At 38.1% G+C, this 27,291-nt stretch overlaps 1 protein-coding gene across 1 annotated transcript; it reads right to left on the bottom strand.

The window, feature by feature from the left end:
- Nucleotides 1–306: 306 nt before the first annotated feature.
- LOC121397240 (CD166 antigen-like) lies at nt 307–27,116 on the bottom strand. Its single transcript, XM_041573706.1, has 13 exons — nt 27,008–27,116; nt 17,689–17,709; nt 14,881–15,132; nt 12,133–12,414; nt 10,662–10,943; nt 9,182–9,253; nt 6,952–7,011; nt 5,769–5,837; nt 4,363–4,422; nt 3,204–3,272; nt 2,411–2,548; nt 1,392–1,487; nt 307–644 (listed from the first exon to the last, which is right to left on the bottom strand). The coding sequence occupies exons 1-13, from the start codon at nt 27,036–27,038 to the stop codon at nt 553–555; spliced, it is 1,524 nt and encodes a 507-aa protein (XP_041429640.1). The 5' UTR covers nt 27,039–27,116; the 3' UTR covers nt 307–552.
- Between the last annotated feature and the right edge of the window lie 175 nt (nt 27,117–27,291).

The raw sequence follows: 27,291 nt of genomic DNA on the forward strand, positions 1-27,291 counted from the left end.
TCTCCTAAACAAACAGAGATCTTCTAGAGCTGTTTACTCAGGTATGGTAAAACATTCTACAGAATAAATATAGCATTCTAGCTTACACTATTGTGGCTAACCTATTGGCAATAAAATGCCTCCATAGCTGTTCTTCTCCTTTAAAGCATTATAATCTTACCAACCATCAGAAGGTCTATATCTACTTGCTGTGCAGACTATTTTCATATTTAAAAAAAAAAAACAGACATTAAATTATGGATACCATAATTAGTATATACATTTGGAAGTAAAATGTTTATCTATAAATGCTCCAACATGCCAGCCAACGAAACAATATGCTTTTTATTATTTTTTAGCTCACCTACAAAAGTGACAGTTTAAAGAAATCATATACAATCAGAGTCAGATGAACCATCTGATTCTCCTGAGACTGATTTCTGCCTCCGCCCCCACAGAAACAAGAAGAAATTAGTTATTTATATTTGTGATTTGCCAACTGAATGACCATTGGAAAATGGGATGGAATTACTTTCTGGAAAATGTTCCTTGAAGATTTCATCTGTTGTTAGATCAGATCCCTTGTCCAAAAAATTCAGTGCCAGTAGATTGGGTGTTGTTGTTCTGATGATGTCTTTTTTGGTTAAGGTGTTCTGTTGTCCCTTCTAATATAAGTATGGAAAAAAAAATTGATTTATCATGAATAAATTATGAATAGAAGTCAGTCAACTAAATGAAAGATTAAAGGAATAAATGTTATACCAACAGACTTTCTAGGAAGTGGGAGGTATTTTGTGTACTACTATGTTTCATCAGAATTTAAATAGGGGAATAGTGATGGGCGAATCTCTCCCGTTTCTCTTCACCGAAAAATTCGCGAATTTCCTGCAAAATTCGCGAAACGGCAGAAAATTTACGAAAAATCGTGAAAGCGGAAAGTTCACGAAAAGTTTGTGAAATTCAGACTTTTTCACGAAAAATTTGTGAAATTTGGACGAATTTATTCGACCATCACTATAGGTGAATAACAATATGCCCAAAGACAAGACAATTGCCAAAGCGTCACCTCTAATGTAGGCTGAGATCTGGTAAATTTGAAACAGCTTCCTGATCATATAAAACTGAAAGGCAGTTGAGGAATTGAGAGAAGACCACTATATATTTTGTGCAGGGAGATCCTACTAATGAACTCATGTATTGCTACATTGACTTCGGAACTAGCATGACTGGGGTCGGGAAAGATTTTTCCAATTCTGGGGTCAAATTGGACAAGACTTCAGTTTTTTTTTTTATCTTTCTCTGGACTGACTAGAAATTAGGTAGGACATACTGGGACAAAAGGTTGAACTTGATGGATATATTCATATTCTGCAAATATATTTGACGTTACTCAGAGCCAATGAGAGACTTACGTGGTGAAGATAATTCAGTGTAAGCGGGCTTCTCTGGTACAAATGATATCAGTATGGGTACAGAAGACATATTCACTTTGGGAATGCGGCTACGAGCTACGAAGAGTAAGCAGCAAGGTGCATCACAATATTTGTGTTACTGTGCTACAGTATCTGTAAAGACATCCAAGTAAAGAGCAAAGTATCGATCTAATAAAAACAACTTAACTGCCTTCAACTTTTTGTATGAATTGTTCCTTGGTCTCCTGGTTCCTTTGGCTAGCATGCCCACATTCTTATATCTGCACCTTGAACTTGAGGGACACTTGATATATACAACTTAGAACCCATTTGATACCCTTTCCCTTGGGGTTTTCATAGCGCTAAAAAAATGTTATCCCTTTTTGTGCCTTCAGATCACTATTGTTACAAAGATCACAATATAATGCATTTACATCTACACATGTAGTGCATCTAGATATTTGGTTCCTCTAAAGAAGAATGAAAGTCTTCCAGAGGCTTCCTGCCCACCCATGTGTGCTTCACCAGAGCTCTAAAAGTTATTTTTGCCACCAAACATAATACAGTAATTTATAGCATATAGGCATATAAATATCAGTGCTGGGCCAAGTTGGCCAGGTGCCCTAGGTGACACACGGCTGGCCTTTTCGCCAAATACCTTCTCATGCACAAGCATTAAGGTCATAGTGAGGTCTAGGAGACTGAGTGAGTGTAAGGTAGTTCTCTGGAGCAAGGGGAGTGTGGAAAAGACCCTGGCAAAAAAAACAAGACTGTTGCAAACACTTATATGGAGTACTACCCTAACTGGAGAGCTATAACTGTACTGTAAAGAGCATGACCAGTGGAATAGGCTGTTCTGGCTAATGTACAATCTCTGTAATTTAATGTTACTTTTGCTACATACTGTTAAAAGTTACATCCTATCTTAAAAACTCTGATGTGGATGAAACAGAAGGATGTCTGTGAAATGTTTGCTAAGGAACAAGTACTATCAGTGCAAGGAACACCGTAGAGGGTACCTGTTTTAAGCAGTTGCAGGTGCTGGATTAGCCATGAAGCTCTTTTCTGTTTGTTCTTGATAACAAAGACAACAGCAAGAATAAGTAGGGCTAGTAATGTCCCTATGATCCCTAGTACCAGGTACATCTGACTTCTCTCTGAAAGGAACAGCAATAACTGAATTTAAAACTACAGTATAAGGACATGGTTACATTCATTCTAAAATGTGATGTATTTAAAGAGTTCTCTGTAGCAAGTGGACATATTTAGATCAAGTCACTGTCAGTAACCTGTAGAACACTCCTGTTTCTTTGACTTATGTCATGTGTTCTTTCTTTCATTTAACTTGTCATGCTTTGGGTATCTGTAAACAAAGTTGGTAGATTCCCGTTCCTAACTATCATTTGGAACGATGAAATGGAATTAAGAGACAAATAGGTACGGTATCTCTTTGGCATGTAAGTCTAGCTAAAAAATACCCTTTTTATGCTCCACCATATGCTAACTGGAAATTTTTCTCCAACCATCTAGTCAACTTCACCACCATCATAAGGATGCAGATACAACAACAAAAAATAAAACAGATACAACAAACATAACATTATCTGGAGTCGGGTCTCATAAAAGACCCATTATTTGGAAACCTTTCTGAAGCCTGATTTGATTCTACTATGTTGCCAATCAACCTTATTTTCCTTCCAGACAGTGACAAAAGCCAGTAGGGAGGGACAGGCTGCAGGAAACCCATATGTGTATTTTTGTAGAGGAAATGTGTGATAACTATCAAATCATTTTCTTCAGTTCTATACTTACCACCAAGCTGGAAAGGTGGTTGGCTGCTTATCTTCCTTACCCTACTGTCTTGTGAAGCTTCATCCTGATCTGAAATACAAAGTATAGGAAGATAATTCTTCTATTTATTAAACTATATGATATTTCCATAGGTTTTGGGATGTCCAGTTCTTAAAATGTTTTAATTACATTAATTAGCCATTAATATATATTATTCAATAAATGATTAAAGCAGTGTTATTAAAGATGGGCTGGAATTACACAGCAGGGCTGTATATCACCTGATCTTCAGCTACTGTATATCCTATGACCAATGAAGAGTCAATGTACATCTACACTACACAGTATCTACCATTTTTCATAGAGAAGGGACTCTAAACCGATAATCCAACAAATTCCTTGTTTAAGATTGTATTAAACATACACTACATGTTCAAAACTATGTGGAAACCACTTTTTAATTATTGGAACTAACTATTTAAGCCACTCTTTCCTGTTCCAGCACCTTAATGGTCCTATATACAATACAGGGTATATTGTTAGAGGTGCAAGTGGAAGAACTTGGAATAACAATGTAAGCCAGGCCTGATCAGCTAACATCAGTGACCAACCTCTTACATACTAATTGAAGCAAATCCCATCCAACTATATTCCAACACCTAGTGGAAACCTTCACAAATGAGTTGAAAATAAACATCGGTTTAGTAGGAAAGAGAATACATACCAAGTACATGTTTATAACCTTGACTTTAGAATGAGATGTTGAACAGGCAGGTGCCCCAATACTTTTTTTTTAATGTTATTTCCTTTTACAATTTCAGCTGTTAAATAGGCATCCAATAATTTCTTTAAACTGATTTGTGGTGTCTAAGGCTGTCTCATTCTCTGATTTTCTTAAGGTTTACAGTTATTTGCAGAAGCTTCCACTTAATGAACATAGTTTACATTAATAATGTGTTAATCATACTCTTTTGAGAAGGTCTGCTGCAAGTCTCAAACTACTTCCCTACTAACAATGTTAGAGAGGCCTGTGGTTACCTGGATCTTCCTTGGTCTCATTTGATTGGGATGAAATATCATCATGTCATCCATGGTCCATATCATTTACATTTGTAACTCAATGTTTTGAAACTGATCTAACTAATTTCCTACTAAGGATATTAAAGATGCTTGTATTTACCTGGATCTTCTATTGTCTCATTCTTTTGGGTTGAAATAGCATTTGCCATTTTTCTGTCTTCTGGAGAAAAATAGGAAAGAAATTGGGTACAAATACTTTTTAAAGGTACAGTTAACATTTATGTTACTTTGAAATTCTGGCATGTGGGCTTTCTGGGTCTATGGGCTTCTTTACTCTCAGCATGAGAATATTGACCACAACTTGTTATCTGTTAATAGTGGTCTAAATGGAAAGGAAAGAAATTGGCTACACCTCAGTGGATATTGTATGGCATGGTGTTTAATAGAGTGAGATGCTCAACTCTCAAAAAGAACAGGGGTAATATGCCATCCTGGCCCTCCAGTTCAGACATCAATGGACTATAAGTATGTCTTACAAATATTTACATTGAAAGCCAAAAACATTCTACTAAAAATATTAAAGAGGCTTGTGGTGACCTGAGCCTTCCATTGTCTCATTCTTTTGAGTAGGAATAGCTCAATCCAGAAGTAAGAGATAGGATCAGGTTAGCTAGTGAGCAGCCTGAAGATCCATCAAGGAGAATTACAAGGATTAGATTCCTGGGTGTATCACCCATAGAGTAGGGATTCAAGTGTACAGACTTAGGGACTACTGTATTTTACCTAGATCCCATTTGATGGGCATGATACTTGGGATTGGACATTTCATTGGACATAACAAAGACAACAGCAAGAATAAGTAGGGCTAGTAATGTCCCTATGATCCCTAGTACCAGATACATTTGACTTCTCTGAAAGGAACAGCAAAAACTGAATTTAAAACTACAGTATAAGGACTTGGTTACATTCATCATAAAATGTGATGTATTTAAAGAGTTCTCTGTAGCAAGTGGACATATTTAAATCAAGTCACTGTAAGTAACCTGTAGAACACTCCTGTTTCTTTGACTTATGTCATGTGTTCTTTCTTTCATTTAACTTGTCATGCTTTGGGTATCTGTAAACAAAGTTGGTAGATTCCCGTTCCTAACTATCATTTGGAACGATGAAATGGAATTAAGAGACAAATAGGTACGGTATCTCTTTGGCATGTAAGTCTAGCTAAAAAATACCCTTTTTATGCTCCATCATATGCTAACTGGAAATTTTTCTCCAACCATCTAGTCAACTTCACCACCATCATAAGGATGCAGATACAACAACAAAAAATAAAACAGATACAACAAACATAACATTATCTGGAGTCGGGTCTCATAAAAGACCCATTATTTGGAAACCTTTCTGAAGCCTGATTTGATTCTACTATGTTGCCAATCAACCTTATTTTCCTTCCAGACAGTGACAAAAGCCAGTAGGGAGGGACAGGCTGCAGGAAACCCATATGTGTATTTTTGTAGAGGAAATGTGTGATAACTATCAAATCATTTTCTTCAGTTCTATACTTACCACCAAGCTGGAAAGGTGGTTGGCTGCTTATCTTCCTTACCCTACTGTCTTGTGAAGCTTCATCCTGATCTGAAATACAAAGTATAGGAAGATAATTCTTCTATTTATTAAACTATATGATATTTCCATAGGTTTTGGGATGTCCAGTTCTTAAAATGTTTTAATTACATTAATTAGCCATTAATATATATTATTCAATAAATGATTAAAGCAGTGTTATTAAAGATGGGCTGGAATTACACAGCAGGGCTGTATATCACCTGATCTTCAGCTACTGTATATCCTATGACCAATGAAGAGTCAATGTACATCTACACTACACAGTATCTACCATTTTTCATAGAGAAGGGACTCTAAACCGATAATCCAACAAATTCCTTGTTTAAGATTGTATTAAACATACACTACATGTTCAAAACTATGTGGACACCACTTTTTAATTATTGGAACTAACTATTTAAGCCACTCTTTCCTGTTCCAGCACCTTAATGGTCCTATATACAATACAGGGTATATTGTTAGAGGTGCAAGTGGAAGAACTTGGAATAACAATGTAAGCCAGGCCTGATCAGCTAACATCAGTGACCAACCTCTTACATACTAATTGAAGCAAATCCCATCCAATATATTCCAACACCTAGTGGAAACCTTCACAAATGAGTTGAAAATAAACATCGGTTTAGTAGGAAAGAGAATACATACCAAGTACATGTTTATAACCTTGACTTTAGAATGAGATGTTGAACAGGCAGGTGCCCCAATACTTTTTTTTAATGTTATTTCCTTTTACAATTTCAGCTGTTAAATAGGCATCCAATAATTTCTTTAAACTGATTTGTGGTGTCTAAGGCTGTCTCATTCTCTGATTTTCTTAAGGTTTACAGTTATTTGCAGAAGCTTCCACTTAATGAACATAGTTTACATTAATAATGTGTTAATCATACTCTTTTGAGAAGGTCTGCTGCAAGTCTCAAACTACTTCCCTACTAACAATGTTAGAGAGGCCTGTGGTTACCTGGATCTTCCTTGGTCTCATTTGATTGGGATGAAATATCATGTCATCCATGGTCCATATCATTTACATTTGTAACTCAATGTTTTGAAACTGATCTGCCAAATTTCTTACAAATATTTACATCCAAACTAATTTCCAACTAAGGATATTAAAGATGCTTGTATTTACCTGGATCTTCTATTGTCTCATTCTTTTGGGTTGAAATAGCATTTGCCATTTGTCTGTCTTCTGGAGAAAAATAGGAGAGAAATTGGGTACAAATACTTTTTAAAGGTACAGTTAACATTTATGTTACTTTGAAATTCTGGCATGTGGGCTTTCTGGGTCTATGGGCTTCTTTACTCTCAGCATGAGAATATTGACCACAACTTGTTATCTGTTAATAGTGGTCTAAATGGAAAGGAAAGAAATTGGCTACACCTCAGTGGATATTGTATGGCATGGTGTTTAATAGAGTGAGATGCTCAACTCTCAAAAAGAACAGGGGTAATATGCCATCCTGGCCCTCCAGTTCAGACATCAATGGACTATAAGTATGTCTTACAAATATTTACATTGAAAGCCAAAAACATTCTACTAAAAATATTAAAGAGGCTTGTGGTGACCTGAGCCTTCCATTGTCTCATTCTTTTGAGTAGGAATAGCTCAATCCAGAAGTAAGAGATAGGATCAGGTTAGCTAGTGAGCAGCCTGAAGATCCATATCCATCAAGGAGAATTACAAGGATTAGATTCCTGGGTGTATCACCCATAGAGTAGGGATTCAAGTGTACAGACTTAGGGACTACTGTATTTTACCTAGATCCCATTTGATGGGCATGATACTTGGGATTGGACATTTCATTGGACATAACAAAGACAACAGCAAGAATAAGTAGGGCTAGTAATGTCCCTATGATCCCTAGTACCAGATACATTTGACTTCTCTGAAAGGAACAGCAAAAACTGAATTTAAAACTACAGTATAAGGACTTGGTTACATTCATCATAAAATGTGATGTATTTAAAGAGTTCTCTGTAGCAAGTGGACATATTTAAATCAAGTCACTGTAAGTAACCTGTAGAACACTCCTGTTTCTTTGACTTATGTCATGTGCTCTTTCTTTCATTTAATTTGACATGCTTTGGGTATCTGTAAACAAAGTTGGTAGATTCCCGTTCCTAACTATCATTTGGAACGATGAAATGGAATTAAGAGACAAATAGGTACGGTATCTCTTTGGCATGTCAGTCTAGCTAAAAAATACCCTTTTTATGCTCCATCATATGCTAACTGGAAATTTTTCTCCAACCATCTAGTCAACTCCACCACCATCATAAGGATGCAGATACAACAAAAAATGAAACCGATACAACAAACATAACATTATCTGGAGTCGTGTCTCTTAAAAGACCCATTATTTGGAAACCTTTCTGAAGCCTGATTTGATGCTACTATGTTGCTAATCAACCTTATTTTCCTTCCAGACAGTCACTAAAAGCCAGTAGGGAGGGACAGGCTGCAGCACCAAGCTGGAAAGGTGGTTGGCTGCTTATCTTCCTTACCCTACTGGCTTGTGAAGCTCCTGCCTGATCTGCAATACAAAGTATAGGAAGATAATTTCCGAGCTGACTTCATCCACTGTTCATTTATTAACCCTTGATTGCTGAAGCACTGGCTTAACTATGTATTCACGAGTATATGCTAAACACATATATTACATCATCTTTGTTCATTCTATAAGATCTGTTCTACTTTCCAGTAAATAGAGTGTTAGCATTTGTTTTAAGAATCACTGGTGCCCAATTTGACCTAACGAACCTGAGAGTTACAGCTCTGCAATACCCTTCCCCCAACAATATGTGAGGGGCCCATACCCAGGGATCAATTGATTAAGATGACACTTACACATCATTACTCATTGACTTATAATTACCATTTTTATTTTCAATCAAATAGGATGTTCTGTTTGTGATCCCACTGTCTTCATGCACCACCCCTCCTTTAAAAAAGCAAAAAACCTTTCTGCTTTCAAAAGATCTCTTAAAACGCCTACCCTTAACTACCAAATGCAATACACATACAGTACTACATCTCTCACTCACTTAATTCTGTCTGATCTTGCCCACTCCCACACCTTGTGTCTTATTCCCTTTAGATTGTAAACTCTTTTGCACAGGGCCTTCCTCACCTGTTGTACCCATATTGGTTGTGATGTATGAAACTCCTTATGTCCTATGAATGTAATTAATGTGATTTTGTTGTATAAAAACATTTGCTTTACAGCGCTGCGAAATATGCTGGCGCTATATAAACAAATGTTAATAACAATAATCATAATAATTTGGCTTCTTTTTCCCTCTATTGCTAAGTCTCAAATGAATTCCCTACTAACAATGTCAGAGATGCCTGTGGTTACCTGTATCTTCCCTTGTCCGACTTATTTGGGACGAAATATCAGTTGCATTTTTTCTGTCTTTAGGAGCAGCTCCTTTTAAGAGAAATTGGGTACAAATACCTGTTAAAGGTGCCATTAATACTTATGACTCTTTCATCCAAGAGACACACTCAAATTATTACACTAGAGCTAAAACATCTAGAACATACATTTGGGCTTCAGTTTTTACATCATGTCCTGAGTGTCTGGGGGTTTGAGTGGAAATGAATTAAAACTGAGATATATACTTCACCAGACACTTTGGAAGAGCTATGTAAAACTAGAAATGGGTATCATTTCTAGTTACAGTATATAAAGCCCCTCGAAAGCATGTGGTGAATTATAAATCTCTGACACTCAAAAGTAACACCTTTGTGGAAGGTATGGTTGTCTGGGCTTCAATATATCAGAATCAGCCATTGCAACATCATCCAGCAGGACATTCCATAACATCACTGTCTTCACTGTGAAGAACCACCTAGTTTATGGTGGCCTTTGTCTCTCTCTTCTGTTTGTACTATAAGAGTTGGTTTCTACAGATCTTGGTGGCTCCATAAATGTTGAGATATACAATCCTAGGCCCTCTGTTCATAAAATCTTTACTAGGTGTACTGTGGTGCTGATCTCTTTCTGAGGTGTCAGGGCAGAGATGATTACAGAGTAGGGCATGGTTATAGATAATGTATAGTTAGTGTGGTTCAGGTAGAAGCTGTGGAAGGTGTTATTGTCTGGATTTTCTGTACATCAGAATCAGCCATTGCAACATCACCCGGCCGGAGATTCCTCATAGTGAAGACCCACCTAGGCTATGGTAGTCTGTTAGTTTCCAGTTGATGGTTGGGTGAAAATCATTAAATTGATTAAGGAAATTAATGAGCTTTTGTAGTATCTGCCCAGATAATAAAAATGTCATCCACCTAGAGCTATGCTAGGGGCTTGGTTATATAGGAGGAGAGGTAATCCTTGTGTAGCTTTGCCATGAACAAATTAGCATTGTGAGGTGCAAACCAGGTTCCCATCTGCTGTAGGAATAGTTCCTGGACGAATGAGAAATAGTTGTGTTTTAGTGTAAATTCAATTAGACTACAACAGTGTCAACTTGGCAAACATAGTTGTGGAATCATTATATAGAAATCTACCCAACAATTATGGGACAAGACCTTGTAAATACTTCTTGAAAAGTCTATGTCCAACACTGTCATAAGCCTGAATAAATTTACACATACTGTTCGGCAAGGAACTATACCTACAGTTCATAGAGACCTGCATGGAAACCCCGTGGGCCCCAAAAACGACTTACTGCAAGCGAAACAACTGCTCTTCAGGTCTGATATAACAATATAAATAGTATAAGGAGGCTATGACCAGTTGTTGGACCACAAAGGTCAGATTGATCCTCAAAAGTCTGGTCAAAGGTATGATTGTAAGAAGTAAAATATGGTAATATTACAACTTTACTCACCCTGTATCTGTATATTTGCTACACTGCTCCTCTTTCTCAAAGTGCCGGTTGGAGTTTGTACCTCACAGGTATAATTCCCAGAATCCTCCAGCTGAGCTGAGGGGACCTCATATTGGTTGGATAAATTGAATCCCTGCACATTGTGCCCATTTCTGTAGAAAACAAACTGTAGCTCTGTAGTCTTTCTGTGTTGGCTGAGCTTTGTGTCACATGTTATGTTCATGTGATCTCCTTCTGTCACTTGATCTGGGCTCACTGTTATATCTGGGATGGAGAACAACTCTGAAACAAATAACAATAGCAAATTATGAAATAATCAGAGTAGCTCATCAATTTTTACACTTTCCTTGCAGCAGCTGGGTCTTGACTTGACTTTTAGCTTGTGTATTAATATTTAGTTCTTTAGAATTTTGCCATCTCCGTTTAAATAAGTCTGTGCCAAAAAGTCCACCTCTGACCAAGCCTGTCTCTCTAACTACGGTCCCATCTAGTTTATGGTGGCCTTTGTCTCTCTCTTCTGTTTGTACTATAAGAGTTGGTTTCTACAGATCTTGGTGGCTCCATAAATGTTGAGATATACAATCCTAGGCCCTCTGTTCATAAAATCTTTACTAGGTGTACTGTGGTGCTGATCTCTTTCTGAGGTGTCAGGGCAGAGATGATTACAGAGTAGGGCATGGTTATAGATAATGTATAGTTAGTGTGGTTCAGGTAGAAGCTGTGGAAGGTGTTATTGTCTGGATTTTCTGTACATCAGAATCAGCCATTGCAACATCACCCGGCCGGAGATTCCTCATAGTGAAGACCCACCTAGGCTATGGTAGTCTGTTAGTTTCCAGTTGATGGTTGGGTGAAAATCATTAAATTGATTAAGGAAATTAATGAGCTTTTGTAGTATCTGCCCAGATAATAAAAATGTCATCCACCTAGAGCTATGCTAGGGGCTTGGTTATATAGGAGGAGAGGTAATCCTTGTGTAGCTTTGCCATGAACAAATTAGCATTGTGAGGTGCAAACCAGGTTCCCATCTGCTGTAGGAATAGTTCCTGGACGAATGAGAAATAGTTGTGTTTTAGTGTAAATTCAATTAGACTACAACAGTGTCAACTTGGCAAACATAGTTGTGGAATCATTATATAGAAATCTACCCAACAATTATGGGACAAGACCTTGTAAATACTTCTTGAAAAGTCTATGTCCAACACTGTCATAAGCCTGAATAAATTTACACATACTGTTCGGCAAGGAACTATACCTACAGTTCATAGAGACCTGCATGGAAACCCCGTGGGCCCCAAAAACGACTTACTGCAAGCGAAACAACTGCTCTTCAGGTCTGATATAACAATATAAATAGTATAAGGAGGCTATGACCAGTTGTTGGACCACAAAGGTCAGATTGATCCTCAAAAGTCTGGTCAAAGGTATGATTGTAAGAAGTAAAATATGGTAATATTACAACTTTACTCACCCTGTATCTGTATATTTGCTACACTGCTCCTCTTTCTCAAAGTGCCGGTTGGAGTTTGTACCTCACAGGTATAATTCCCAGAATCCTCCAGCTGAGCTGAGGGGACTCCATATTGGTTGGATAAACTGAATCCCTGCACATTGTGCCCATTTCTGTAGAAAACAAACTGTAGCTCTGTAGTCTTTCTGTGTTGGCTGAGCTTTGTGTCACATGTTATGTTCATGTGATCTCCTTCTGTCACTTGATCTGGGCTCACTGTTATATCTGGGATGGAGAACAACTCTGAAACAAATAACAATAGCAAATTATGAAATAATCAGAGTAGCTCATCAATTTTTACACTTTCCTTGCAGCAGCTGGGTCTTGACTTGACTTTTAGCTTGTGTATTAATATTTAGTTCTTTAGAATTTTGCCATCTCCGTTTAAATAAGTCTGTGCCAAAAAGTCCACCTCTGACCAAGCCTGTCTCTCTAACTACGGTCCCATCTCCATTCTTCTTGCCTGCCATAAGAAATATCCACATACGTGCAAAGTGGTTTTCACAAAAATATATCAGACCACGTCTCTGTTTTCTCTCTGACTACAGTTACAGGGACTGACGAGCAAGTGGCAACGATGTTACAAAATGTATGATATTGATAAGTTAATAAAGACTTAAATAGCTCCAAGAGCACTTACACATTGAATTGTTAAGGTTTACTTATCCTTTAAAAATCTTCATAGTCATATCCTTAAAAAAAACACACCAACAGAACAAATTGGTCCATGTGCATCAAGCCAAGACATTGAGCCAAGGGAGCAGAAGCTAGAACTATGCATTGATAACAACCACAAAGGTCGCCAACAGGAGAATCTTTATAGCCATTGTATACAATGAGCCAATACTTTTAATTCATTACAATTTTTTACACCATTTTTTTAATAGCAAATACTGAATTACCCAATATAAGCAGTGGCTAAAAATTGGCTACCGTGGAGGAACATTTATTTTCCAAAATGCTTTGGATCTGGAGTTTTCTGGATACTGGATACTTTTTTGGATACCTTAAGTCTAGGGATGCACCGAATCCAGGATTCGGCCTTTTTCAGCAGGATTCGGATTCGGCCGAATCCTTCTGCCTAGCCGAACCAAATCCTAATTTGCATATGCAAATTAGGAACAGGGAGGGAAATCGCGTGACTTTTTGTTAGAAAACAAGGAAGTAAAAAAAAATTCCCTTTCCCACCTCTATTTTGCATATGCAAATTAGGGTTCGGTTCAGTATTCGGCCAAATCTTCTGCGAAGGATTCGGGGTTCGGAATCCAAAGTCTACTAAAAAATCATTTAAACATACATCAATAAGCCAAATAGGATTGTTTGCCATGATAAATGCATCTTAGTTACAATCAAATAAAAGGTATTGTTTTATTATTACAGACTAAAAGGAAATAACTTAAAGGAGAAGGAAAGCTACAGAGGCAGTTTATTGCCAATAGATAAACCACAATAGTGCAAGCTAGAATGCTTTATTTACTCAATAGAATGCTTTACCATATCTGAGTAAACAGCTCTAGACACTGGGGCTCATTTATCAACACTGGGCAAATTTGCCCATGGGCAGTTATCTATAGCAACCAATCAGTGATTAGCTTTTTGAAGCCAGCTGCAAGTAGAACAATGAATGCAGCAATTTGATTGGTTGCCATGGGTTACTGCCCATGGGCACATTTGCCCAGTGTTGATAAATGACCCTGATTGTCTCTGTTTGTTCAGGTTGGCAGCTGCCATATTAGCTTGCTGTGACATCACTTCCTGCCGGAGTCTCTCCCTGCTCACTCATAACTCTGAGCTCAGATTACAGCAGGGAGGGGAGGAGGGAGGGAGAGAGGAGCAAACTGAGCATGCTCAAGCCCAAGAACTCAAGGTTTAAGCTGAAAACAGGAAGTCTGATACAGAAGCCCATGTGTTCACAATAGAAGGGCACAAATGCGGTGTTTCTTTTGAGGACTAGATGGGAGATGGCCTTCTCATAATTCAGAGCTTCCTGGTTATTGGGTTTCTGGAAAAAGGGATCCCACACCTGTACTATAAGGGGCAGATGTATGAAGGGTCGAATATTGAGGGTTAATTAACCCTCGATATTCGACTAGGAACTAAAATCCTTCGACTTTGAATATCGAAGTCGAAGGATTTAGCGCAAATCCTACGATCGAACGATCGAAGGATTATTCGTTCGATCGAACGATTAAATCCTTCGAATCGAACGATTCGAAGGATTTTAATCCAACGATCGAAGGAATATCCTTCGATCAAACAAAACTTAGGCAAGCCTATGGGGACCTTCCCCATAGGCTAACATTGAGTTCGGTAGCTTTTAGCTTCCGAACTAGGGGGTCGAAGTTTTTTTTAAAGAGACAGTACTTCGACTATCGAATGGTCGAATAGTCGAACGATTTTTAGTTCGAATCGTTGGATTCGTAGTCGTAGTCGAAGGTCGAAGTAGCCCATTCGATGGTCGAAGTAGCCCAAAAAACACTTCGAAATTCAAAGTTTTTTTAATTCGAATCCTTCACTCGAGCTTCATGAATCGGCCCCCAAATGTACTCAACTGGAGGTAAACAGATTTTTCAATCTTAATGTGCAGTGTATGTTATGGTTATGTTTGTACAGGCCAAGCATTGTAGATTCAGTAGGGAAATGCAACAAGTTCCTCAAAAGTAGTCCACTAGGCCTCTTAAATTAGACATATTTAGCCATTATTCTCACCTTCTACCTGGATATGTGACACCGGACTTATCTTTTTTACTTCACAGGTATAATTCCCAGACTCCTCTAGCTGAGCTGATGGGACTGTATAGTTACAGGAGTCACTAAATCCCTGCACATTGATCCCATTTTTGTAGAAGGCAAATTGCAGCTCTGTACCATCTCCGAGGTTAGCATCACAGGTTATGGTCATTTCATCTCCTTCTGCCAAAAAAGTTGGGCTCAGTCTTATCTGAGGATTAGTGAACAGAGCTGTAATGGATAGAATTCAGATTTAGCCACATTCAATAATCTTTTATTTCAATATTCTAATTTATCTGCAGCTTCTTCTTATCTGGAACTTAAACTAGACTGGAAGACTAGGTGACCACAATTTATACAGTGAGGATGCCATAAAGAATAATTTCAGTTTTCAACCTTTAGGATGGAAGGTCTTGCCTATGGAGGACTTGGCCTTGCTTCAATTGATATATCAGCTGTGTCCTTACAAACAGAGTTAATGAAGCTGCTTCCTTGCTTCTAGAGAGATGCGCCAGGAAATTATCAGAATCTCTTCTGGGTTATGGGACATGGAGATTATGTTTTTTTTCAGCTCACGTTGGAGTGAAAAGTTCCAAAAAGCTCCAGAAAAGAGTTGTAGGGTTCCATGAGTTCTGCCCTACATTATAACTCATGTTAAATACAAGAAACAACTAAGCAAATGTAATATATGATCCCAAGATTGTTTGCTGTGCCTTCAACAGACAAAAAACTTCCTGAGTCATCTACACTAACAGAAGAACCTGAGCAAACATGATTTATGATTCCAAGATTGCTTGTTATGGTTGTTAGGTTTATCTGTTTATATCAGTCTACTTTTTACAATCTAATGGGATTTTACTCCCAGAGTTCTACACTGTTTAGCTGACCATACACATGCCAGTAAAATCTGGGGACACAGTCAACAAACTCTTGGAGAAGAGCCTACATTATTAGTAAGATCCAGAGTAAGCTGGATGTTTATTTCAAATGAAATATGACACACAGCAGAAACAAGTACCTGAAGTTTATTCATTTTATGGAGTGTATTTATATTGTGCCACCATCTCAGTGTATAAATTAAAGGTATTTTATGGATTAATAATGCTTGTAATATTTTCAGCCTGGTCTAGAATATTAATTAATTAGCTTTGCTCACCCTGTATCTGGATATGTGACTTAATTACTGAATTACTCCTCTTCCTCACACTGCCAGTTGGAGTTTGTACCTCACAGGTATAATTCCCAGAATCCTCCAGCTGAGCTGAGGGGACTCCATATTGGTTGGATAAACTGAATCCCTTTTTCATTTTGGAAAACCTTTTCTTTGCAATAGACAGGTATGGAAATCGGCTTCAAAATGGCCCCATTAATTAACATTTTTTATTGATATATTTGAAAAATATTCATACTTTCTTTGCCTTCAAGGCTTGAGAAAGTCTGTCTGAGACGAAACGCGTCGGCTGTGACGTCATCCAAGGGGGCCCAAACACCGCACGCTGACTATGCCGGCAAATTAACAACTTCATACAGCGGAACAAATCGTGGTGGAGCTGGGAAGACCTTGAATTGACTCTTTATATGTGCATACCTCAAGAAAGTTTTGTGAGTGAAATTTTAAACTTTTAAATTCGTTTAATAAATTGTTTTACACGATGTTAAGCATATGTCCTTAGATGCCAAAACGAACGGAGCAACAACGAACGTTCTTAGTGCGAACAAATATTTAAAACGTCTGTGAGTATATTCGTATGTCAAACACAGGCGGTGAATTATTTATACTCTGGTGAACGGTTGCGGTTTGCACAGGTGGAGAGACACGGTCTTACTTATAATAGCCACAGGGGTGTTATATACCTAACAAAGAAATACTACACTATATATTTTTTCTTCTTTCCCCGAGCTTTTAGCGCTGGTTTATCTACCTTTTATTCCTACTATATATCCGAAGGAGAACGGATTTCCTAACCGGCAGAGGGGCGTGAACCACAGAACCTGGATAAAATTTTTTTTATTGACAATAAAAAGAGTAAGCAATGCTTCATTTTATCTATAATAAAATAGAAGAATTCTTAATAAATCAGATGGAAGTGAGTGTAGTACTGGCCACAGGGCCGCCATCAGGGGGGTACAAGTGTACCGGGCCTGGGCCTGAAGGGGGGCCCAGCAGTGCTCAACTTTTAAAAGAGTCGGGCCCCCCTTTACAGCGCCGAAACCATGCCGCCTCCTTCCGAAGTCCTGAATGCGGAAGTGCCAAAAAGCCAAAGACCTGAAGCCACATTGGATTATTGGTTACAGGGAAGGGACTGAGGGAACAGATCAGAACTGATTAACTTACCAGAACCCAAGGGTTCGGCCGAATCCAAAAAAGTGGATTCGGTGCATCCCTAATTCCAAGTTGGTGTTGGGATTCTCAATAGGGTTGCCATGTTTGTCCTCTCAACAATAAAACAGTCAGACTCCACAAACATAGTCCCTGCATTAGAATTAACCCCATATGGCTCCATGACATATTGTAGTTCCATGGTGAGAATGGAAATATAAATTTACTATGTACCTACTTGTGTTGCTTGGGGTTCTGTGCAAAGTGTATTGCTATCAGTTCCATGGCACTGTATATAGAGTATATATGGAGTCTATATGAGCTCACTGTGTGGATTGGGAGCGGTTTCCCAAGTAGATTTTGCTTAGAATAAATGCAAAAATATCCCCAATACATTGTCTTACATGTCTCCATATTCTGTTGGCAGGTTACAAAATACTAATGATACTGACAGTAACAATCCTTACCTGCAGTGTCCATGCCAATAACTGGAAATAGAAACAGACAGAGTATTAAAATGACTTTTGCATTTGAAACTATTTATAGATACAAACAAGTTATTTCAGATTCTTCTATAACAATGGCAGGAGGATTATTAGTGGCAAATCCCAAAATATAAAGGGGAGCTGTAATCAAGTCTGCACTAATTTATATAATTAACTTCTGTATGGAACGGTAAAAAAATCATGTCCGACACAGAAAAACAAGCTTAGGAGTAATATCTTACCAAAGGAAAAACAGGCCCAGATCCTCAGCAAAGGAAGACAAAATCCGTAGTAATGGAAAGAAACAAGATGGACACTAAAGAATCCACATAGGCGGGGCAGACAATTACTTTCACTTTCCATTCAGCACTTACTAGATATCACTGCTCTCCCCACAATCCCCCATTCTCTTCACCATTTAATTGTGTAACCAGGACATGGGGATGGACATCAGGTCCCCCATTCTGGTGCACAAACAAGATTCTGAGATGATACAAGACTTGTCTTAATAACAGTGTCCACAAAATGGCTCCTGCCTGCTTGTTATAATTATGAATTCCCAGACTGAAGGAAACAAGATTATATTGTGTAATTAAAGTTCGTTTTGTTTGACTAATGTTAAAAAAAATTGGGTGATGGGTCCTCTTTTAACAGGCAACAATCAATACAAAAGTAGTGGAAAAAAAACACTTAAAGTAATGTTATACATTATGTTTTGTGCTTCTGTACCAGCCCAAGGCAACCACAGCCCTTTAGCAGTAAAGATCTGTGTCTCCAAAGATGCCCCAGTAGCTCCCCATCTTCTTTTCTGCTGATTCACTGCACATGCTCTGTGCTGCTGTCACTTACTGAGCTTAGGGACCCACTCACAATATACAGTACACATAGAATAGAAATGTCACAATATAAGGCTGATTAGTAATTAATACACATAATTACTACATGGCAGCACAGAAACCAGTGCAATTAGCATCAGAATTGAATAATCAGCAAACCTGTAGCATCAGCTTATATTACAGCCAGGGAAGCTCATTTTCTGCTGGATAATTAGTGACGAGACCTAAGCTTAGCTTCTCAACAGCCAATCAGAGCCCACTGAGCATGTGAGTGTCACAGACACTTTCCAAGATGGTGACCCCCTGTGACAAGTTTGAAGTCCTGGATCATTGCTGCTATTGACAAACTGAAACTTTAGCCTCGTGCAATAAGGTCAGTATATCAATTATGGCATTTTTAGCCATATTCATTTTTAGGGTTTAGTTTTTTCATTTTATTCCAAGATATTAAGGAATACATGTACTGCTAATATGAATGAATTTTGTTACAACAGCGCCACCTGCTGGTCAGTTTCCAACAATTCTGACCACCAAGTAGTCAAGGAAGTTGTCAGTTGAAGTTGTCAGGAGAAAGAAAGAGGCTGCTCTGATGTTCGACTGCTTAGGAAAGATTTGAGAAAGGTTTCTCATTTTTTCCTAATGCAGAAGAACATCAGAGCAGCCTCTTTCTTTCTCCTGACAACTTCAACTGACAACTTCTTTGACTACTTGGTGGTCAGAATTGTTGGAAATTGAGCAGCAGGTGGTCAATGTAAGTTTCAATAAGGTGGTCAAGCTGTGGTTGGTAGTCAAGTTCAGACCAGCTTCATCTAATTAAAACTATGTCAACTTTGAGGGTGTCATATGAAGACCTTTAGTCCTCTACTATCAAGTCCATTAGCAAATGTACTAAATCTTGACATGTTGTCAAACTTTTCAGTCTTATACTGAAGCCCCTTTTGTTTCTTACAAATGTTATTTTTTTTTAAAAAAAATCCTTATTACTGTCTCCAATTTTTGGATTTTAGTTTGTAAAGGTGGTCAAGCTCTGTTCAGTAGTTAAGTTCAGACGAGCTTCATCTATTCAACTTAGATCATCAACTTTGAGGGTGTCATATGGAGACCTTTTATCCTCTACTATGAAGTCCATTAACTTAAAGGAACAATCTATAAAGATCTGGTACCTGCATGACATAAAAGACTCTTTGGAAATGTTTTGATACTTAAGCTCCTCTGTGTCATCTTCGATTGCAGCTAACCCTAACCCTTTGGAAGCTGTAGAGATGTTTTTCGCTTTGAACTTATTACTCTGGTGACCCATTCTTGAGTGCCCATCTTGTTTTTTCATGTGTACACAGTGCTGATTGGCTTGGGCTTTGTTTACATTTTTCTTCCAGCCAATCGTAACATTGTGCAGCCCCAAGTGTAACATTATGCAGGAAGTTGCTGCCCTGTTGACCATTGATACATGTTAGTATGGGGGAAGCAGGAGGTCACCTCCATTTGAAAAAGTTGCAGCGGTAGGGTTTATATAGGCATAGTGATGTTCCAGTTTAAACCCATCACTATCACTTTAAACTCCTCTTCTAAAAAATAAACAGTCTGAACTTGGTCAAGTTTTCTCCATAACTGAGACTTTCCATATTTTTTATTATCGTAAAAAAATTATTGAGATGATCAAAAAACTATTTGAGGAGAATGACAAAAACTCCAAAAATTCAAGTTTTTTGGACTAAAAAATCTGAATTTTTAGTGAAAAAAACCCTTGAATTTGTCATGATTTATTATACCCCCAGGATAGAAAAAGTCAGAATCCAAAAATCTGGCATCTCAGTTGGTATATAAGTCTAGCTCCAATCCTGTGGAGCTAGAAAATCAATTAGACTATGTATCCGAAAGATTCAAACAAAGAGGGTACAGAAATGAACTTATCCAGAAATCCAGGGAGAAACTAAAAGAAACAGAGAGGATAGAACTATTAAAAGAAAAGCCCCAAAAAACAATAACTGATGAACAAGTGGGATTGTCATTCATAACTACCTACACTACAGGAGCACAAGAAATAAAAAGAATTTTGAATAGACATTGGAACATCCTAGAAGGGGACGAACTACTAAAAGGAAAAATCCCACAGAAACCTAGAGTAATTTATAAGAGAGCGAATAATTTAAGTCAAAAGTTAGTAAGAAATTTTATTCCAACAGACAGAACACAAAACAAAAAACCAAAAGAGGAATGGAAGGGTTTCTTCCCATGCGCATTATGCAAAGCCTGCAAGTATGGAAAGAAAAAGAAACAATTTGTATCAAACGCCACAAAAAGCAAACATAACATCGAACATTGCATAAAGTGCACGACACAAAATGTAATATACTGTCTAGAATGCCCCTGTGGTCTCCAGTATATAGGAAAAACCAATAGAAAACTAAGGGATAGAATAAATGAACATGTGAGGAATATAGAAAAAGGGGTGGAAAATCACAGTGTGCCGAAACACTTCAAAGAACATCACAAGCAGAAAGCTAAGGACCTAAGGTTTTGGGGCATAAGCATAGTAAAAAGGGATTGGAGAGGGGGAGACCTAATAAAGAAAACACTACAAGAAGAGAGTAAATGGATTTACAAAATGCAGACCCTCGCCCCACGAGGGTTAAATATAGATATAAATCTAAGGGCGTTTCTATAAACATCGTAAAAAGAAAGCAAAGAAAACCTAAAAACCAGAAAAAAGAAAAAAAAGTAGAACATATAGGGTTAAGAAATTAAACCAAAATATGAACAGTATTTTATTGAAGACACCTTACAGTAGAAATACCCAAAGAGAACTTTGCACCGTAAACTGAAGGGTTAAATACACAATAGAAAAGGAGAAATTAAGAAAATACCAATATGCAGTCAAATAGGTGAAATATATGGGAGAAAAAACGAGGAAGTAGTAAGAACAAGGGATAGTTTAAATTTGAATGAAGGGGACCTGTAAGGAACTACATCTCCCAAGATCCCCTGTCATCCAAATTTTGCTTCGGTGGATTTGATTAAAAAGAATGTATATAACTCTTTGTTGGGATAGATGCTTGAAATAGGCAATGAATGTGGGGCCAAAACTGTGTAATAACTTTTTGATGTAATAAGACAACATGACCGATCAGGTAAATCCTGATAAAAGAAAAAAAACTAAACACCGCATGCGCTGAAGGGGAAGTGAGCGCACTGGAACGCATCAAGTGGAACGCATGGACCGGAAGTGGAAGCAGAAGCCATGTTACAACACCGGATCAGACATTTAAAAGACGGAATAGGAACCCACAAGAACTATACCTCTGAGGAAGCTGACTACAGTAACAGCGAAACGCGTTAGGTACGCTTGGGGAGCGCTATTGGACCCAGGAAAGGCACCACAGGGGAGCAGGAAAGATTTGGCAGAATCGCCCTGAGGGAGCACACTCGAACTTTTGTTGGGACTAAATGCGTATTACCCAAGGAGGGTAAATGTGAGTGTACATTTTTATTTATTTTTAATTATGTTTTAATAAAAGCGATATCACACTATCCTTGGTTCCTATTTCCCATTCGGAGTCAAACAGGAGTGGAGAGCTGGATGAGGAATCAGAAAGGAATTATCTTGATATGCACGATGCCACAATAGTGGTTTGTAAGTAGGCATTCTGTACATAGTATGGAGGCGCTCCACTATTGAATTGCTTTCTTTTAAAGGAAGGTCACCTTTTCGTTTTTATATTCACGTGGATCCAGTTTTCTTTTTCCTTTCTTCAGTTAACAGCGGCTCAAGGAAAAGGGGAGTACACCTTTCTTTCCAAGTGCACAGGGTGACATTCCCTTTTGAACGTATTACACTATATTTTGTTTCTAATTTCTGTTGCCACAGGCGCTGATCCCCATATATATTCCCTAGGGAATACATATATTTCTGCTCAATAATTAGAAAATGTTGTGGTTTTCGGGAAAAAAACAATTATAAATAAAATATTTGTATGATCCGAATTCTTCACAGGGTTGACAAGTTTTTTCCCGCACATGAATTTGGTCGGAGTATATTTTAGAAATAATTTAGATAAATTCAGATTTAATAAATAACCCCTATCTGTAAGTCAGACAAAGTTAGATGTATATTTAGGATAGGGACAATCATCTCATTGCATAAAGTGAAAGAAAAGTTCTTTCACTTTATGCAGTGTATTTATGGTGAGCCCCAAGCTGAGTGTATAATAAAATAACGGTATATTATGGATAAATATCCATGTGATGTTTTCCTTAACATCCTTCTCTAGTCATTGGAATAGGGTGAGAGATATACGTATATGGCGGTGCTGGACATAAACACTCTGTGGAGATGGTTTCTTGGGATATAAACACAATAGAAAACATTTAAAACAAGCAAGAGTGAGGGTCACGGCCAAGATCACTCATTTGTCACTATTTGTGTACAGGGAATATTGCTCCTCTACTAATCACACAGACAGGCTTTACACGTGTGGGGCTCTAACCAAATCAGATGCAAAGTGCACAATACTTTATATCTTCTGGATGTCACTTATTGGCACAGACCTTTGTTCTTAATAACCAGCAGTTATTATATGGAGATCTTATAGCCATTAAGCACACAAAAAGCAGGAATAAGAGAGGATACTTAGAATAAAGGAGCCCTGTACTAAATGTCTGTCAAGTAATATTTCCCTGTATAACTCAGCCTGCAGCCTTGTGCCTTTATATGGTCACAGAACAACCCCTCAGTGACTTCTAATATCCTTATCATTTACAGTAGGGGGTACATTATCCCTTATAATACATGAGTGATACTCAGAGTTCCCTGTATAACTCAGCCTGCAGCCTTGTGCCTTTATATGGTCACAGAACAACCCCTCAGTGACTTCTAATATCCTTATCATTTACAGTAGGGGGTACATTATCCCTTATAATACATGAGTGATACTCAGAGTTCCCTGTATAGCTCAGCCTGCAGCCTTCTGCCTTTATATGGTCACAGAACAACCCCTCAGTGACTTCTAATATCCTTATCATTTACAGTAGGGGGTACATTATCCCTTATAATACATGAGTGATACTCAGAGTTCCCTGTATAACTCAGCCTGCAGCCTTGTGCCTTTATATGGTCACAGAACAACCCCTCAGTGACTTCTAATATCCTTACCTTTTACAGTAGGGGGTACATTATCCCTTATAATACATGAGTGATACTCAGAGTTCCCTGTATAACTCAGTCTGCAGCCTTGTGCCTTTATATGGTCACAGAACAACCCCTCAGTGACTTCTAATATCCTTACCTTTTACAGTAGGGGGTACATTATCCCTTATAATACATGAGTGATACTCAAGAGTTCCCTGTATAACTCAGCCTGCAGCCTTGTGCCTTTATATGGTCACAGAACAACCCCTCAATGACTTCTAATATCCTTATCATTTACAGTAGGGGGTACATTATCCCTTATAATACATGAGTGATACTCAGTGTTCCCTGTATAACTCAGCCTGCAGCCTTGTGTCTTTATATGGACACAGAACAACCCCTCAGTGACTTCTAATATCCTTACCTTTTACAGTAGGGGGTACATTATCCCTTATAATACATGAGTGATACTCAAGAGTTCCCTGTATAACTCAGCCTGCAGCCTTGTGCCTTTATATGGTCACAGAACAACCCCTCAGTGACTTCTAATATCCTTATCATTTACAGTAGGGGGTACATTATCCCTTATAATACATGAGTGATACTCAGAGTTCCCTGTATAACTCAGCCTGCAGCCTTGTGCCTTTATATAGTCACAGAACAACCCCTCAGTGACTTCTAATATCCTTATCATTTACAGTAGGGGGTACAATATCCCTTATAATACATGAGTGATACTCAGAGTTCCCTGTATATCTCAGCCTGCCGCCTTGTGCCTTTATATGGTCACAGAACAACCCCTCAGTGACTTCTAATATCCTTATCATTTACAGTAGGGGGTACATTATCCCTTATAATACATGAGTGATACTCAGAGTTCCCTGTATAACTCAGCCTGCAGCCTTGTGCCTTTATATGGTCACAGAACAACCCCTCAGTGACTTCTAATATCCTTATCATTTACAGTAGGGGGTACATTATCCCTTATAATACATGAGTGATACTCAGAGTTCCCTGTATAACTCAGCCTGCAGCCTTGTGCCTTTATATGGTCACACTCAGATCACTCCAGATATAACCAATATAACACAGTCCAGTGGACACCAAGGAATGGAGAGGAAATACTCCCAGCAGGGGATGGCGTTTCTATAATGAAATATAATACACAAAAGCCATGAATATCCTGTAAATTATATCCTTATAAACGGTGAGTAGTGATGTCATCAGTTATAAACGGTGAGTAGTGATGTCATTTCTGTCACATGACTCACTAAAATTTGTGTATTATAATAAATAAAGTACCCCCAGTTGTAAAATATAAGGATATTAGAAGTTACCTCGGAGTTCCATGACCTGTATAAAAACACTCGGCCTTCGGCCTCGTGTTTTTATATGGTCATGAAACTCCTCGGTAACTAATAATATCCTAATATTTTACAAGAGGGGCTACTTTATTCACTATATATTGGATTCACCAGACAGAATGGCACCATCAATGCAGCAAGAACCACACAACAAAGTGTCCCAAGGGGTGAGAAACATTCGGAGGAAGTAGGAACCTTTTATGATAAGAAATTCTGATTGTTAAACTCTATTTAGTGCTTTGATTTGGATGTGGAATACAGAGACAGGATGATTTTACTGAGACCTACTAAATGAGAATCACACCCTAACAATACTATGCTAATGATTTACTAGTGCACATATTGATTAAGCGTAATGATGGGCAAATTTGGGGCGTTTCGCAAATTTCCTGCGAAACTGCAAAAAATAAGCGAAACGGCACTTTTGACACCAGCATCTGCTTTAAACACCGGCGTACATTTTTTTGACGCTGGCGAAAATGCGCCCGCATCCAAAAAATGGACGCCGGCGTCCATTTTTTTTTTTACACCGCCGAATTTTCACGACGGTTTCGCTAATTTATTCGCCGGCAAACTTTTTAAAACTGATTTCCCCTTTTCTCTGTAATAATAAAACAGTCGTTTGTTCTTGATCCCAACTAAAATATAATTAATCCTTATTGGAAGAAAAAACAGCCTATTGGGTTTATTTAATATTTATATGATTTTATTTAGTATATTTAAGGAATAAACATCCAAATTACTGAACGATCCCTTATGCAGAAATGCCCAGGATAGCAGAAACCCCACAATACCAGGTTCCATACCTGTACAGGTATTGGATCTGTCATCCTAAAACCTGTTATCCAGAAAGCTCCAGGCCGTCTGCCACAGACTTCATTTTAATCAAATTGTTAAAGCATTTTTTAAACGATTTCCTTTTTCTCTGTAATAATAAAACATGTACAGGTATTGGATCTGTTATCCAGAATGATTGGGACCTGGGTTTTCCAGATAAAGGATCTTTCCATAATTTGGGTCTAGATACTAGAAATTCATTTAAACATTAAATAAAGCCAATAGGCTGATTTTGCTTCCAATAAGAATTAATTATATCTTAGTTGGGATCAAGTACAAGCTACTGTTTTATTAATACAGAGAATTTTTTTTTTAAAAAAATTGGATTATAATATAATAATATAAATAATATTGAGTCTGGGGGGACACAGGATTCCCTAATTCTGAGCTTACTTTATAACGGGTTTTTCGGATCCCATACCCGTTTTGACTCAAAACCCGGTTTTGATTAACCTTTAAATGATTTTTTAGTAGCCTATGGAATGGGGATCCAAATTACAAAACGATCCCTTATCTGTAAAATCCCAGGTCCCAAGTATTCTGGATAACCAGTCTCATACCTGTACTGAAATGCCATCATTCCATCATATGGTGTATATGACAGTCTCTTGCTAGGTCTTTCAGTTTTCAAGGGACAAACCCCTGAGGTTGTCTCTCCATCCCTTGAAATGTCACTGTTTTTTTTTTTTGACCAATTGCATAGAAGAGCTTCTAGGATCACCAGACCAGAACTCAGCTCTCAGTGTCCATCCTCAATCTAGAAGGTCTATGGCACTTGCTTGCTGTGGCAGTCGCTCCATCTATCCGAGTGCTCCGTTGAGGGAAGCATTTTTGGAAGTAGTAACACAAGTTGTGGCATTAAAAACTCTGTAAAGCTAATTATTATTAATAGTAATTAATTTATTAAAGGTAGGCACAGTATCAGGTGCAAGTGAGCCGCTATTAGGTACAGAGTTTCTGCTGCACTTGATGTTGCACTAAGTAAAGTTAGAGGTACCCCATAATGTGCCCAGATCCCTCTCATGTGCCTCCTTCCTTCTGAATATTGTTCCAATGAATGGTTGGAATGTAAGCACACAGGGCTCAGATAGGTGGCACATACACACTGCATAGGAACAGGTAAGTAGAAAGGTACTTACAGATGAGAAGGATCAGTCCCAGGACGGCCATGGTGTCTGTTTGCAGCACAATCACTAAATGACTCCAGTCCCACTGCCAAAGTGAACTCCAAGCCAACTTCCTGCCATTGTCCGGCTCCTGACTGATAACTGCTGTTATAGGGAAAGTCCCTCTCTTCCTCAACGGAAACTCTTAGGGCTTTTAAGGGCTTAAACCCTTGTGTATGTGTCTGGGGAACACAATGCGTGTCATTATTGCCGTGAATAGGGTGAGTATTTAAAGGAACAGTTCAGTATAAAAATAA

The sequence above is a fragment of the Xenopus laevis genome, chromosome 8L, assembly GCF_017654675.1.
Source record: "Xenopus laevis strain J_2021 chromosome 8L, Xenopus_laevis_v10.1, whole genome shotgun sequence".
NCBI classification, from domain to species: domain Eukaryota; kingdom Metazoa; phylum Chordata; class Amphibia; order Anura; family Pipidae; genus Xenopus; species Xenopus laevis.